This window comes from Pan paniscus, chromosome 10, assembly GCF_029289425.2.
Source record: "Pan paniscus chromosome 10, NHGRI_mPanPan1-v2.0_pri, whole genome shotgun sequence".
Taxonomy (NCBI): Eukaryota; Metazoa; Chordata; class Mammalia; order Primates; family Hominidae; genus Pan; species Pan paniscus.
The window spans coordinates 43,407,231-43,423,613 of NC_073259.2; the positions used below are offsets into that span (position 1 = coordinate 43,407,231).

A 16,383-nucleotide genomic window follows, 5' to 3' on the forward strand; every position below is an offset into this window, starting at 1 on the left:
CCCAGCATTTTGGGAGGCCGAGGTGGGCAGATCATCTGAGGTCAGGAGTTTGAGATCAGTCTGGCCATCACAGTGAAACCCCATCTCTACTAAAATTACAAAAAATTAGCTGGGTATGGTGTCGCATGCCTGTAATCCCAGCTACTCAGCAGGAGAATCGCTTGAACCCGGGAGGCAGAGGTTGCAGTAAGCTGGGATTGCCCACTGCCCTCCAGCCTGGGCAACAGAGCCAGACTCCATCTCAAAAATAAATAAATAAAGGCTTTATAATACAGCATCCAAGGAATGTGCATAAATTGTATTTTTTACTAAAACAATACTGTCATGAACATCTTTGGTGCATAAACCTTTCTCTGTAATTAAGATTTTTTTCTGTAAGTTCCAAAAAAGAGAATTACTTAATGTAAGGGAATTACATAGGAAATATTTAAAGTTTTCTGAATGAATTGTAGTTTATCAAAAGCACGTAAGAAAGCAATAGAAATTTTTTAAAAATAATTAATTTGATAGGTAAAAAATATACATTGTTTCATATTTCTTTAATTCTCCATTAGTTGTATGAGTTATCTGGTCATATCATTTGTCCACCCATTTACCAGAGTCTCAAGTGTTTTCCTTTTTTTTTTTTTTTTTTTTTTTTAAAGACAGGGTGTTGCTCTGTGACCCTGGCTGGAGTGCAGTGGTGTGATCACAGCTCACTGCAGTCTCAATCTACTGGGCTCAAGTGATCCTCACACCTCAGCCTCCCAAGCAGCTGGGACCACAGGCATGCATCACCATATCTGGCTAATTAAAAAAAAATTTTTTTTTTCTTTTTTGAGACAGAGTCTCACTCTGTCACCCAGGCTGGAGTGCAGTGGGACGATCTCGGCTCACTGCAAGCTCCGCCTCCCGGGTTCACACCATTCTCCCTCCTGCCTCAGCCTCCTGAGTAGCTGGGACTACAAGCGCCCGCCACCATGCCCAGCTAATTTTTTGTATTTTTAGTAAAGACGGGGTTTCACTGTGTTAGCCAGGATGGTCTTGATCTCCTGACCTCGTGATCCGCCCTCCTCGGCCTCCCAAAGTGCTGGCATTACAGGCGTGAGCCACCGTGCCCAGCCTAATTTTTAAAATTTGTTGTGGAGACGAGGTTTTGGCCTTGAACTCCTGAGCTCAAACGATCCACCCACCTTGGCCTCCTAAAGTGTTGCTATTACAGGCATCAGCCACACTGGCCAATTCAGTGCTTTTTAATCTACACTAATACAAGGTAATCCCACAGACTAATATACAAACAGAAAAGACAAAATCATGTACCTTCTGCAAATATCTCTACTAAAAATACCTTTTAAATACTCCACTTCAGAAGACATAAATTAGAATACAGAGCAAAGAAGAAAAAAGATGTAATCCTAAAGCACTGAAACTATAAAAGAGTTTTTATAATCTTGTTAATTACTAGAAATGATACTTTTGTTTTGCTCTGACTCACTGATTTTTCTCCCTCCATAACAATATCCTTAAGAATTCCTACTTCTCCATCCTGGACAATGTAGCAAGACCTCGTCTCTACAAAAAAAAAAAAACAATTTTAACTAGCAAGGTGTGGTGGCGCATGCCTGTGGTCCCAGATACTGCAGGAGGTGGGGGTGCTGGAGAGGGGGTTGCCCACTGATACTGGAGGATCACTTGAGCCCAGGAGGTTGAGGTTGCAGTGGGCCATGATCATGCCACTAACATTCCAGCCTGGGTGACAGCAAGACCCTGTTTCAGAAAAGTAAGATACATTCCTACTTCTAATAGAAACTAATATGATCAACAAAAAAACACACATATCAACAGTAAAAGCCACTATAATCAGCAAGTAACATTTTAGACAATAATTATAACCACCTTTCCTACAAAAAAGATAACTAACAGGGTGCATACTTGTAATTCCAGCTACTTAGGAGGTTGAGGCAGGAGGATTGCTTGAGTCCCCCAGGAGTTCGAGACCAGCCTGGGGAACACAGAGAGAGCCCATTATCTCAATTAAAAAAAAAAAACAAAAGATAACATATTTTCCATTATTGTATACATGAAGAATCAACATATCAAATAAAGCTCTTGGCCAGGCGCGGTGGCTCAGGCCTGTAATCCCAGCACTTTGGGAGGCCGAGACAGGCGGATCACAAGGTCAGGAGATCGACACCATTCTGTGAATGGTGAAACCCCGTCTCTACTAAAAATACAAAAAATTAGCTGGGTGTGGTGGCGGGCGCCTGTAGTCCCAGCTACTCGGGAGGCTGAGGAGGGAGAATGGCGTGAACCCGGGAGGCGGAGCTTGCAATGAGCCGAGATCAAGCCACTGGACTCCAGCCTGGGCGACAGAGTGAAACTCTGTCTCAAAAAAAAAAAAAAAAAACCAAAAATAAAAAACTCTTTTTTCCAAAATAAAAATTTTATAGTTTCATCTCATAAACAACAGTACATACTGTTTTACTGATGTTATCAGAATATAACCTTTATTCACTTTTTTAAAGCTATTATTTCTAAAATTAAGGTTAAGATTAACAATGTGTTAAAAACTTGTTCAATACAGAATAAATTTTATATGTACGAATGCATTTTCTGTAAAAATAAAGTAAGCCCCCAGTTAGCATATATAAGCTTAACAGGAGATAACCCAAAGTCAGACAGAAACAAGGGAGTAGTGAAACACCGCTTCAAAAGCACCATCAATGGGAATAGAAGGAACTGAGAAATGGTGGGCTGCGATCTTGCTGACATAGAGAGAATGTCAGGGAAGGCAGGGCCCTTTTAAGAAAACTTACAGCCGGGTGCGGTGGCTTACGCCTGTAATCCCAACACTTTGGGAGGCCGAGGTGGGTGAAACACCTGAGGTCAGGAGTTCAAGACCAGCCTGGCCAACATGGAGAAACCCCGTCTCTACTAAAAATAAAAAAGAAATTAGCCAGGCATGGTGGCGCATGCCTGTAATTCCAGCTACTCGGGAGGCTGAGGCAGGAGAATTGCTTGAACCCAGGAAGCAGAGGTTGCAGTGAGCTGAGATAGTGCCAATGCACTCCAGCCTGGGCAACAAGAGTGAAACTCCGTCTCCAAAAAAAGAAAAAAGAAAAGAAAACTTGCAAAGAAAGAAACATTATATGTTAGGCAATAAACTAAGAGCTTTTTAAGCTCAACATTACTGATCATTAGAGAAATGTAAATCAAAACCGCAATGAGATACCATCTCACGTCAGTCAAATGGCGATTACCGGCCTGGCATGGTGACTCACACCTGTAATCCCAGCACTCTGGGAGACCGAGGCGGGCAGATCACTTGAGGTCAGGAGCTTGAGACCAGCCTGGCCAACATGGCAAAACCCCATTTCTACTAAAAATACAAAAATTAGCCCGGCGTGGTGGTGGGCACCTGTAGTCCCAGCTACCTGGAAGGCTGAGGCAGGAGAATCGCCTGAACCCAGGAGGCGGAAAGGATGCAGTGAACAGAAATTGCACCACTGCACTCCAACGTGGGCAAGAGAGCAAGACTCAGTCTCAAGAAAAAAAAAAATAGCCGGCATCGTGGGTGACTGTGGTCCCAGCTACTCGGGAGGCTGCCCAGGAGGCGGAGGTTGTAGTGAGCCAAGATTGTGCCACTGCACTCTAACCTGGGCAATAGAATGAGACTTTGTCTCAAAAAAAAAAAAAAAAAAAGGCAATTAAAAAGTCAACAGTTGGCGAGGTCTGGAGAATAAGGAATGCTTTTACATTGTTGGTGGGAGTGTAAATTAGTTCAACCATTGTGGAAGACAGTGCAGCAATTTCTCAAAGACCTACAGGTAGAAATACCATTTGACCCAGCAATACCATTATTGGTATATACCCAAAGGAATATAAATCATTCTATTATAAAGATACATGCCCACATATGTTCACTGCAGCACTATTCACAATAGCAAAGACATGCAATCAACCCATATGCCCATCAATGATAGACTGGATAAAGAACATGTACATATACATCATGGAATACTATGCAGCCATAAAAAGGAAAGAGATAATGTCCTCTGCAGGGTCATGGATGGAGCTGGAAGCTGTTATCCTCAGCAAACTAACAAAGGAACAGAACATCAAACACTGCATGTTCTCACTTATAAGTAGGAGCTGAATGGTGAGAACACGGGGACACATGGTGGGAGAACAACACACACTGGGGCCTGTGGAGGAGGGTGCGGTGGGGGAAGGGAGAGCATCAGGAAGAACAGCTAATGGATGCTGCGCTTAATACCTAGGTGATGGGTTGTTCTGTGCAGCAAACCATCATGGCACATGTTTACCTATGTAGTTAACCTGCACATCCTGTGCATGTACCCTGGAACTTAAAAGTTGAAGGAAAAAAAAAAAGGCTAGGCGCACTCCAGCCTGGGTAACAAAGTGAGACACCCGTCTCTTAAAATAAAAGAGAGAGAGAGAGAGAGAAATATATTTAGACAGTTACCTCACCCCAGCTTTAGAAATGGGACAACTTGGCCGGGCACAGTGGGTCACACCTGTAATCCCAGAACTTTGGGAGGCCGAGGTGGGTGGATCACTTGAGGTCAGGAGTTCGAGACCAACCTGACCAACATGGTGAAACTCGGTCTCTACTAAAACTACAAAATTAGCCAGGGGTGGTGGCACATGCCTATAATCCCAGCTACTTGGGAGGCTGAGGAAGGAGAATCGCTTAAATCCAGGAGGCGTAGGTTGCGGTGAGCCGAGATCATGCCATTGCACTCCAGCCTGGGCAACAACAGTGAAACTCCATCTCAAAAAAGAAAAAAAAAAGGAATGGAGCAATTCAGGCACAACAAAACTTGCAAAAATATAGCCAAGTGCGATGGCTCATTCCTGTAATCCCAGCACTTTGGGAGACACTTTGTACCCTTAAGCGATAGGATCGCTTGAGCCCAGGAGTTTGAAACCAATCTGAGCAACACAGTGAGACGCTATTGTTACAGGACAGGGTCCCAATCCAGACCCCAACAGAGGGTTCTTGGATCTCGCACAAGAAATAATTCAGGTCAAGTCCAGAGTGTGAAGTAAAAGCAAGTTTATTAAGAAAGTAAAGGAATAAAAGAACGGCTACTCCATAGACAGAGCAGCACCGAGGGCTGCTGGTTGTCCATTTTTATGGTTATTTGTCGATGATATGCTAAACAAGGGGTGGATTTTTCATGCCTCCCCTTTTTAAACCATACAGGGTAACTTCCTGACTTTGCCATGGCATTCGTGAACTGTCATGGCGCTGGTGGGAGCACAGCAGTGATGACGACCAGAGGTCACTCTCGTGGCCATTTTGGTTTTGGTGGGTTTTGGCCGGCTCCTTTACTGAAACTGTTTTATCATCAAGGTCTTTATGACCTGTATTTTGTGCTGACCTCCTATCTCATCCCGTGACTTAGAATGCCTTAACCATCTGGGAATGCAGGCCAGTAGGTTTTAGCCTCATTTTACCCAGCCTGTTTAAGATGGAGTTGCTCTGGTTCATACGCCTCTGACATTTCCCCCCGTCTAAGAGAACCCTTAATCCTAAGGGTTGCAGAGGGACGAAGATCCATCTTCTATAACTTCTTCAGGCTAAATAGGGCAATGATATTCCTGCCTGCCTATGAGGGTCTCTTGCATTCAGGGTAAAAAGGAGCTCAGTCAGAAAGCATCAGTATGGTAAGGTTCATTCATAACTCAAGTTTCGACAAAAGGTGGTATCTGGAAAATTTGTAAGAAAACGTTCAGTAAGCTTGTCCTGTATTCCTACACAAAAAGTATAATAGCAATATATGCCACAAGAGTAAAGCAAAATAGGCTGGGTACAGTGGCTCACACCTGTAATCCAGCACTTTGGGAGGCTGAGGCAGGTGGATTACCTGAGGTCAGGAGTTCGAGGCCAGCCTGGCCAACATGGTGAAACCCTATCTCTACTAAAAATACAAAAGTCAGCTGGGCGTTGTGACGTGTGCCTGTAATTCCAGCTACTTGGGAGGCTGAGGCAGGAGAATCACTTGAACCCAGGAGGCGGAGGCTGCAGTGAGCCAAGATGGTGTCACTGTAGTCCAGCCTGGGCGACAGAACAAGACTCTGTCACAAAAAGAAAGAAAGACAAAAAGAGTAAAGCAAAATAAGTAAAGTTATTCCAGATAAACTAAGTTAGAAGACTTTTCATGAACCAGGCAACCGTTGGAACTAAGCTGATATCGGGTTGTTAGCTGATTGTAATGTGCCCAGAATCAGAATACTGATTCAGATTTTTAAATTACCCATCCCTCTTATTTCTTCTGAGCAACAATTAGAGATTACTGGTTGGTTTACAAGAATATGCAGGGTTAGCCTAAATTGCAGAAACAAACTTAAAAACAATTAATGAGACCAGAATTTAATAACAAGTGTACCATAGTTTTTGAAACATAGTATTTCTCTCTCCAGTTTCCCATTTTTACTAAAGACAAATTATGGTAAGACTGACTTGCTTTATTATACTTGGCCTGATTGTTTGTATAGAGTGCAGCAAGAATAATAATTTTTCACATAGGCTTTTTAATTGGCTTTGATGGAACTCTGTTTCATAAGGAATCTCAGATAAGACTTTTTTAAAAGCCAAGCCCTGACATGGGTTTGTACCCTTAAATACCTATAAGTTGGGTAAATTTCTCTCCTTTTGAGGTCCCAAGATAACTTGGGGCTCCTGGACAGGTGAGAAAGTGACATTCTTTACTTACCATAGGTCAGAAACCCTGTACAGGCACTGTGTAGGCAAGGTATGAGGCCAGTTCCCCAAAGGGCTTTTATTGGCTCTACAAGTCAAGTTTGATTCCTTAAAGAAAAGCACACCATTTCAGTCAAAGCCTTGGTAAAATAACCACTTTCTCCAATTGTATTCTGTTACAAAAGAAAACAGATTCTTATTGCACTTATGCAAATAATTACATTGCCATAAGTTAAGAATACTCACAACTAGTTTCCAAATTCTGGAGAAATCTGATATAGAGAAACAAATATGTTCCAAATTTCGTTCACAGCAGTATGCTTTACTCAATTGCTATGAACTGTAAATAACTCAAATGAAAAGTTTCCTTGACTCTGAAAAACAAAACAAAGGATCAGCAACATTTTAATCAAAGATAAGATTACTTCAGTTTTCTATTGGTTCAGTTGATTCAATTAACTCATGTTTCATTTGATATTCATGAACATTCTAGCTCTTCATGAGAGTTCTGAAAGTTGTTTCTTCTATTCTAATGTTACAATTTCCAAAGTTATTAGAAACCTGCATTTAAGAACACCTGCTAGAGTTCTATAGCTGATTATAAATCATCTTCTAAACAGGATTAAAACAAGACAACAATTGTCTGTGGATGATAAAAAGTTTTAGGAGAGCCACTATTAAAGCCAGAAATGATAAGGAAATTTGGTTACTTCTGTGGCACACAATATTTTGCGTAACAATTATAATTATTAATAACATACACTAAATCATATTAGAATTATGGGAGTTTCCCATAACTTTGGAACGTATACCAATAATACAGTTATGTGAATATAATCCAAAGAAAGCGAAACACCATTTGACATTTGATAATGCTTCCTGTATGAATTTTTTTTTTTTTTTTGAGATGGAGTCTCGCTCTGTCACCCAGGCTGGATGGAGTGCAGTGGTGCAATCTCAGATCACTGCAACCTCCCCTTCCCAGGTTCAAGCGCTTCTCCTGCCTCAGCCTCGAGTAGCTGTGACTACAGGTGTGCGCCACCATGCCCGGCTAACTTTTGTATTTTTTGATAGAGATGGGGTTTCACCATGTTGGCCAGACTGGTCTCAAACTCCTAACCTCAGGTGATCCATCTGCCTCGACCTCCCTAAGTGCTGGGATTACAGGTTTGAGCCACTGTGCCCGGCCAACTTAGAACAATTATTTAACTCTTTAGACAAAAAAAACCCACATTTCCATGCCTTCTTATAATCTTTTACCAAAAGTACATTCTATTTTCCTTACTACACACCTTACATGTAAAACTGTCTCTTCAATAGTCTCAGTTACATGTTCCAATTTTAACTTTTAGCGACTTTTACTTTTGGTGAAAACCCTGGTTAGTAAGCAATTTTAATTATGTACTAGGTGTGGAGCCTAGCCTAGGACACACCAGGCAGAAGTGCAGATAAGAGCTGACTCTCCAGCACAGCTTAGGGGCGTGGCTAACTCCACATGTCCCCAGGCCTTATCTAGAATCTAATGGCTTTAAGGTAGGGTAAATTGAACAATTTTTAAAAGTCAAAGAAACAGTTTATGACCTCAAATCATTTAACAAACTTAATATCTGACCTGCATAATTAAGACTAACATTTTTATCAATTTTAAACATGTTTATTTCCTAAAGATTACTAAAGTTACATGAACTAAAAGGCATTAGTTTTTATTTTGCTTTCAAAATATTTGATTTAAATGTTTATTTTTGTTTAAGCTGATTAATCAGAGCTCTTTTATATAAATATTACACACGACACCTATATAGCTACACAGAAAGACAGAAGATGATGATAATAGTGGTTGTAAGATTTTTCATTTGCCAGTTTTTAAGTTTCTTAATTGGATTACCGGCTTCGGGGTGGAGCCCTTGGAAGAACAGGGCCACGAAAGGGGTCTCTGGTGCCTCTTGTTTTTCCCAAGGAGTCCAGGCTGTTAGAGCTTGAATATCCACTTTTAATTAAACTGATTTTAACCATGCACTCTTTAATAAAGTCCTTTTAGAAGTTTTTATGCCAAATGGCTGGTATTTCTGGCTTTTGAATTTTATCAAAGGTAACCTCCCAGGTGCTTAGAAAAAGGAAAATATAAGACAGTTCACAGAGGAGAAGAGAATAGACAAAGTCATGCAGATATTAAACCAGAAACGACGTACTTCCTAGGTGGGTAATTGAACCTGGACTGTTGCCATGAAAGTGCAAAAGCTGGCTGGGTGCGGTGGCTCATGCCTGTAATCCCATCAGTTTAGGAGGCTGAGGCAGGTGGATCACCTGAGGTCAGGAGTTCGAGACCAGCCTGCCCAATATGATGAAACCCCATCTCTACTAAAAATACAAAAATTAGCTGGGCGCAGTGGCACACACCTGTAATCCCAGCTACTTGGGAAGATGAGGCAGGCAAATCACTTGAACTCGGGAGGCGGAGGTTGCAGTGAGCTGAGATCGCACCACTGCACTCCAGCCTGGGCGACAGAGCAAGACTCCATCTCAAAAAAAAAAAAAAAAAGAAAGTGCAAAAGCTTAGCTACTGAGCTACAGCACAGGGCAGTCTCTGTTGACTTTCCCAGAAGGAGTCTAGAGTAGTTAATTTTGAGCTTATAAGGGCTTTTAACTATTTAATATTATTTTTAGAGCTAACTATGACATGAACCCTGAAATTCCTGTTCTCTGAAGGTGGGGACCAAAAGAAAGTACCACCACATGGTTAAAAGGTCAAGCTCCCAAGGACATAAAACAAGGTGGAGACTTCATCCAATCTTTTATTTGTTACAGGGACCTGCAGCCAAGTATGTTACTGACCAGCTTGCTGGGTCATCTTGAAAAGCGAGCTTTCAGGTGTTCTTTTTTTTCTTTTTTTTGAGATGAACATGGAGTCTCGCTCTGTTGCCAGGCTGGAGTGCAGTGGCACGATCTCGGCTCACTGCAACCTCCGCCTCCCGGGTTCAAGTGATTATCCTGCCTCAGCCTCCTGAGTAGCTGGGACTACAGGCGCACGCCACCACACCCAGCTAATTTTTGTATTTTTAGTAGAGATGGGGTTTCACCATGTTGGCCAGGATAGTCTCGATCTCCTGACCTCGTGATCCACTTACAGGTGTTCTAAGCCTGTGTTTTATCCTAAAGTACCCCTTGACACAGAAAAATGAATTCAAAGCACAAAATACACCAGCTTAAGACTAGCCTTAGAATTCTTTTTCACATTAATCAAAACTTTACGGAGGAGATAAACACTGATTTATTTATTTATTTATTTTGAGACAGAGTCTGGCTCTGTCACCCAGGCTGGAGTACAATTGCTTGATCTCAGCTCAGTGCAACCTCTGCCTCCCGGGTTCAAGCAATTCTCCTGCCTCAGCCTCCCAAGTAGCTAGAACTACAGACGCACGTGCCTCCACACCCAGCTAATTTTTTGTATTTTTAGTAGAGACAGGGTTTCACCATGTTGGCCACGGCTGGTCTCAAACTCCTGACCTCAGGGGATCCACCAGCCTCAGCCTCCCAAAGTGCTGGGATTACAGGCCTGAGCCACCATGCCAGGCTGATTTTTTTTTTTTTTTTTTAACCATTCACTTAACCATTTGTACAGTGAGAGAGAAGCCAGAAATCTGACTGGTAATACATTCTTACCCTTTTGCCAGCATCCCAGGCTTCTGGGTTCCCTTTCCCTTAGTGGTCCTAGTGTTCAAGCTTGCAGCATCATTGCCCTGGGGGCCAAGCCGTATCATAAAGGAAAATTATGTTTTTTCCATTCTGGCCAGAGCAAAATACGTGTGATAAAACAAAGACATTAGCCACTCCGCTTAGCACCCAATATCAAACTAGCAAGGCTTAAATTTGCCCCCAGATGGGCCTGTCATCTTTAATTCAACCTCCGACTTGGAGTTTCAACATGTGGCCTCTAGGTAAGATGGTTGCCCTGAGTAATAGAAAAAATAAGAAACGCAAAGTAGAGAAGAAAAGTATTGCCTGTGGCAGGGTGGGGAAGCTGAAGAGCTTAGGGAGGCCAGAGAAAAGACCCACTCATTGCAGCCGACAATGAAAACTTCAGGCGGCCGCTTGTACGCAACAAAGGGACCTTTTCCAGCAGTCCCATCAGCTCTCAAGATTCCCCTTTTATGGGGGGAGGGGGGAGGGATAGCACTGGGAGATATACCTAATGCTAGATGACGAGTTAGTGGGTGCAGTGCACCAGCATGGCACATGTATACATATGTAACTAACCTGCACAATGTGCACATGTACCGTAAAACTTAAAGTATAATTAAAAAAAAAAAAGATTCCCCTTTTAGAGAGGAAAAAGCTCCCCATGTCCCACGATCCTGTTCATGCCTAGCTCTGTCACCCACAGCCATCAGCAAAGAGCGCAAGGCAGATTAATCCAAAGAGAACAGCAGTTAATATCCCATAGTGCCAAACCTGTTCTTAGCTGAGAGGGAGTTACCTGAGAGGGACTCTAACTCCCTGTATCTTAGAAGGGCCTCCAAGCCAAGGTCGGTCAAGCTTAAGCGTCCCTGCCTTTTATTAAGAGGGGCCTCGAACCCACCGTCTTAGGAGAGACTCCTAAACATAAATACTGGGTTTCCGCAGTATAGTCGCTTCTGTGGCCACCACAAATACGTTACAGGACCCCAACACTTACCCAAAGGTAGCCGTTGGGTCAGGGTTTCTGCACTATAGTCCCTTTGTGGTCGCCAGAAATATGTTACAGGACAGGCGTCCTGATCCAGACCCCAACTGAGGGTTCTTGGATCTCGCGCAAGAAATAATTCAGGGCAAGTCCACAGTGCGATGTAAAAGTTAACATTATGAAGAAAGTAAAGGAATAAAAAGAATGGCTACTCCATAGACAGAGCAGCCCCAAGGGCTGCTGGTTACCCCTTTTTACTGTTATTTCTCAATGATAGGCTAAACAAGGGGTGGATTATTCATGCCTCCCCTTTTTAGACCATATAGGGTAACTTCCTGACATTGCCATGGGATTTGTAAATGGCGCTGATGGGAGTGTAGCAGTGAGGATGACCAGGGGTCACTCTTGTGGCCATTTCAGTTTTGGCCGGCTTCTTTACTGCAACCTGTTTTATCAGCAAGGTCTTTATGACCTGTATTTAGCGCTGACTTGTCTCATCCTGTGACTTAGAATGCCTTAACTGTCTGGGAATGCAGCCCAGTAGGTTTCAGCCCCATTTTACCCAGCTCCTGTTTAAGATGGAGTTGTTCTAGTTCACACGCCTCTGACACCATCTCTATTTAAAAACAAACAAACAAACAAACAAACTGGCAAAGATAGCACACCCTATATTTAAAGTCAGAAGGGACTGCCACCTGCTGGTGATCGGGTAGGAATGGACAGATAGCTCACAGACCAAACCTAACCCTAAAAGATAACGGCAAGTATTAAAGAGCTAATACATTCGACTTTAGGGCAACAGTATTGATTCTAATTAAGACACGGAGATAACTGCATATGATAAACTCCAAAGAAAAAAGAGCATTTTAGAAGAACACATTTCTGTTAACAAAAACCTCAGGTTAAAATGCATTCTGCGACATAAATGCCTACGAACTCATCACAGGTGAGGCCAGTTTGACAAAGATGCCTGCCAGATCCACGCCGAGCTTCTGAACCCTAAAGGTTCTCAAAGACTACCAGTTGCCCAATCAATGCTTTTCAAAACACTAACGCCACAACCAGACATTATTTCACATTGCAATCATTTCAAAGCGATTCAGCCGCCAGCTGCACGGCGTCGATGAAAGTGAGAAATGCCAGGCTTCGTTTTTTGACATACAAGATCAAAGAGAAAGTCACCCTCGGCTGGGTCGCCCATCCCGAAGGGAACAGACGCCCTTGTGTCATTCCTAGCCAGGGGTAAAGCCGCCTACTGTCCCCACTGTCCCCGCTGCCAGGCGCCTCTCTCCAGGACTGTCTGGGGCGTGCGCGATGCCCGTGCGTCGGTTGCCCGCTAGACTGCAAGCTCCAGGAGGGTAAGGGGCGCGCCTCTTCCCTCAGGGTCGCCAGCGCCGACGCGCTTCGAGGACCCTGTCGCGGGGTTAACCAGACCCGGGTTCCGCTCGGCGGATACCGCGCCGAGGCCATAGCCGCGCCGCCCTCCGCCCGGCTCCGGGCCCAACCTCGAGACCTCCCACGGAGAGCTCGCGCCTGCGACTGCAAAGGGCGGCTTCTGAGGCGAAAGCCACCCCGCGGCGGGCGGTTTCGGGCTTTACTTTTATTTGGGGGCGAGGGAAAGGAGGAGACGCACGACTGGAAGGGCGCAGCGCAGCACTGCACCGAGGCGCGGAGGCCGGAAACGCGGGCGGCCCCTCCCCCTTCCGCTGCGCCCCTCCCCCACCGCCACCACCGCGCGCGACCCCCACCAGGCGCGCGACCCGCGCTGCGTCCCCGCCGGCGCCACGTTCCCGCGTCCTTCCCCGCCCGGGCCACGGGGCACGTCCCTCCCCGCCCCCCACTTACCTGTGGCTGCCGCCTCGCCGCTCTCCGGGGCGGGAACTTCCACTCCCCCCTCCCAGGTAGATCCGAATTCACTACCCACTTCCCCACCCCCTCACGCAGCGGGGGATGAGCCTCCTTCTCGGGGGTCAGGCGGGGAGGGGAGAATCAGTGTCACTTAACAGCCAACTGTCCTAAGCTACCGTTTCCTCGGCAGTCAGGGCCGCTACTGGCGGCATGATCTACACAAGCCTGGGGGCGGGGGCGGGGGCGGGGGCGGGGGAGGGGAGGGGGGCAAAACTGAGCACTAGTGTGCGTTTGGGGTAGGCTATGGCGCTGCCTCCGCGCGGGCCGCCGTCCTGCGTCACCGCGCTGCCCACGTGACGCGCCGCCATCTTGTACGCGGTCCTGACTGGTGGCTAGGGGTTCCTCGGAACGCGTTCCTCAGGCTGCAGCGGGAGAGGGACGGTGCCTGCGGTTCCGTTTCTCCTTAGGAGCTGTACCCCACCCGCCCTACGTCCGCTTCCGGAGGCCATGAGCAGCTGGGTGCTCGCGGGAGGCCGTTTTCATCGATTAGTGGCGGCGCTGTCAACTCACCTCCTGCCAATTGTCCTTGACCGACGCCGGCCCTGTCCTCTTGGAAGGAGAAATGAAGAGTAAAGGCTTTGACTTCCTCAGCTTTTTTTTTTTTTTTTTTTTTGAGATGGAGTCTCTCTTTTTTTTTTCCGAGATTGAGACGGGGGTCTGGCTCTGTGGCCCAGACCACTGCTGTAGTGCAGTGGTTCGATCTCGACTCACTGCAGCCTCCAACCCCGGGATTCAAGCGATTCTCCAACCTCAGCCTATGGGGCAGCTGGGACCACAGGCGCGCGCCACCATGCTCGGCTTGAAGAGATGAGGACTCTATGTTGCTCAGGCTGGTCTTGAACTCCTGGGCTCAAGTGATCCTCCGCCTCGGCCTCTCAAAGTTCGGGGATTACAGGCGTGAGCCACCGTGCCCGGCCTTACTCAGATTTTTCTTAATCCCATAAAGTAACATTGAGCTGTGTCCTTTAACCCATGTGGAAGGATTTCCTACAGAAACGGACTTACAATGAGACGTAACAAGGTGGCGGGGCGCGGTGGCTCATGCCTGTAATCCCAGCACTTTGGGAGGCCCAGGAGGGCGGATCACCTGAGATCGGAGTTCGAAACCAGCCTGACCAACATGGAGAAACCCCGTCTCTACTAAAAAATACAAAAGTAGCCGGGTGTGGTGGCGAATGCCTGTAATCCAAGCTACTTGGGAGGCTGAGGCAGGAGAATCGCTTGAACCCGGGAGGCGGAGGTTGCGGTGAGCCGAGATCGCACCGTTGCACTCCAGCCTGGGCAACAAGAGCAAAACTGTCTCAAAAAGAAAAAAGAAACGTAACAGAGTGTTAATAAAATGTTATTCCGTCGTTTTAATGCATTACAAAAACTTTTCAGAATATTTTTGTGTCTACCTCTCTGGAAGGGAGTTATGCCTTATTCTTAATTTTTAAAATTTCCTTGTAAAATGCTGTTTTATGGCTTTAATGATAGTAAACGACAAAAGATAAACTTTTTTAGTATGCTCTTGACAAAAGTTCCGGAAGTTTTCTGAAATTTTACTAGTTTGAGATCCCCAATTTAGGAAACCGATTTAGTGGAGAGAGCTTTGCCTATTTTTGGCCCTTTGGGTCGGAGAATGTGATATAAAGCCGAAGATTTACTCTGCCAGACAGTCTTAAGAGGTCACTAACGTTTAGCTATTGACATTCAGCAAAAATTGTGGATTACCTATTAAATGCTAGACCAGGGGACAACTGTTACTAAGTCAGTGTTTCAGCATTACTGAAAGAAAAGTGGCCTATAAAGGTAAGGGAGAGGAAGAGTTTCTCAGATACCAGCCTTCGATGATTAACAAAGTCCAGCCTCAATCATTCTGGAATCCAGAATATTGATGGCTGGAAGGCTGGTTTGTTCTTTGGTGTTTGGTTTTTTCTTCCGTGGACCACAGAATGCTTAACAAAAGTTGATCAGTAAAAAGCGGGGGAGGGGCTAGGCGTCGTGGTTCATGACTGTAATCCCAGCACTTTGGGAGGTGGGGGAGGGCAGATCACCTGAGGTCAGGAGTTCGAGACCAGCCTGGCCAACATGGTGAAACCCCGTCTCTACTAAAAATACAAAAATTAGCCAGGTGTGGTGGCACACACCTGTAATCCCAGCCTCTCAGGAGGCTGAAGCATGAGAATCGCTTGAACCTGGGAGGCAGATGTTGCAGTGAGCCAAGATCACGCCACTGCACTCCAGCCTGAGCCACAGAGGGAGACTGTCTCCAAAGAAAAAAAATAAAAACCTGGAAATTTTATTGAAAAATGAAACCTTCAAAATGTGCATTGACTACTTTAGCTCCTCTTCCTTAGTGCCTTAGGTCTAAATCAAATGTTACGCTTGACCAGTCCTGGTGGCATGCGCCTGTAATCCCATCTACTGGGGAGGCTGAGGCAGGAGGATCACTTGAGCTCGGGAGTTTGAGGATACAGTGAGCTGTGATCATGCCATTGCACTCAAGCCTACATGACAGATGAGACACTGTCTCTAATTTTTTTTTTTTTTTTTTTTGAGATGGAGTCTGCCTCCGTCGCCCAGGCTGGAGTGCACTGGTGCAATCTTGGCTCATTGCAACCTCCACCTCCCGGATTTCAGTGATTCTCCTGCCTCAGCCTCCAAGTAGCTGAGATTACAGGTGTGTGCCATCACAGCTGGCTAATTTTTGTAGTTTTTGAAGTAGGGACGGGGTTTCACCATGTTAGCCAGTCTTGGTCTCGAACTGCTGACCTCAAGTGATTCGCCTGCTCGGCCTCCCAAAGTGCTGGGATTACGAGCATGAGCCACGGCGCCTAGCCTCTAAAATAATTTGTTTTAAAATTGTTTAAAAAACACAACTCAGGCCGGGCGCGGTGGCTTACGCATGTAATCCCAACACTTTGGCGGGCGCGGTAGGTGGATCACCTGAGGTCAGGAGTTCGAGACCAGCCTGGCAAATATGACGAAACTCCGTCTCTACTGAAAATACAAAAGTTAGCCAGACGTGGTGGCGTGAGCCTACAGTCCCAGCTACTCGGGAGGCTGAGACAGGAGAATCGCTTGAACCCAGGAGGCAGAATTTGTGGTGAGCCGAGATCGTACC

General features: G+C 45.5%; 1 protein-coding gene across 6 annotated transcripts in view; it reads right to left on the reverse strand.

The window, feature by feature from the left end:
• The window catches only part of ATF1 (activating transcription factor 1), a 57,998-nt gene extending 44,172 nt beyond the window's left edge, over nt 1-13,826 (reverse strand). Inside the window, exon 1 of one of the 6 annotated variants that reach the window (XM_034935854.3) lies at nt 13,215-13,826. Coding sequence is in view for 1 of the 6 variants with exons in the window: in XM_063593509.1 (XP_063449579.1) it covers nt 12,552-12,839 (288 nt within the window). In the remaining 5 variants the exon portion in view is untranslated. Of the gene's footprint in view, nt 1-1,911; nt 2,364-10,369; nt 12,493-12,551; nt 13,061-13,214 lie in introns of those variants that run through there. The other 5 variants (XM_034935855.3, XM_008951240.6, XM_063593509.1 and 2 more) reach the window with 5 other exon arrangements.
• Between the last annotated feature and the right edge of the window lie 2,557 nt (nt 13,827-16,383).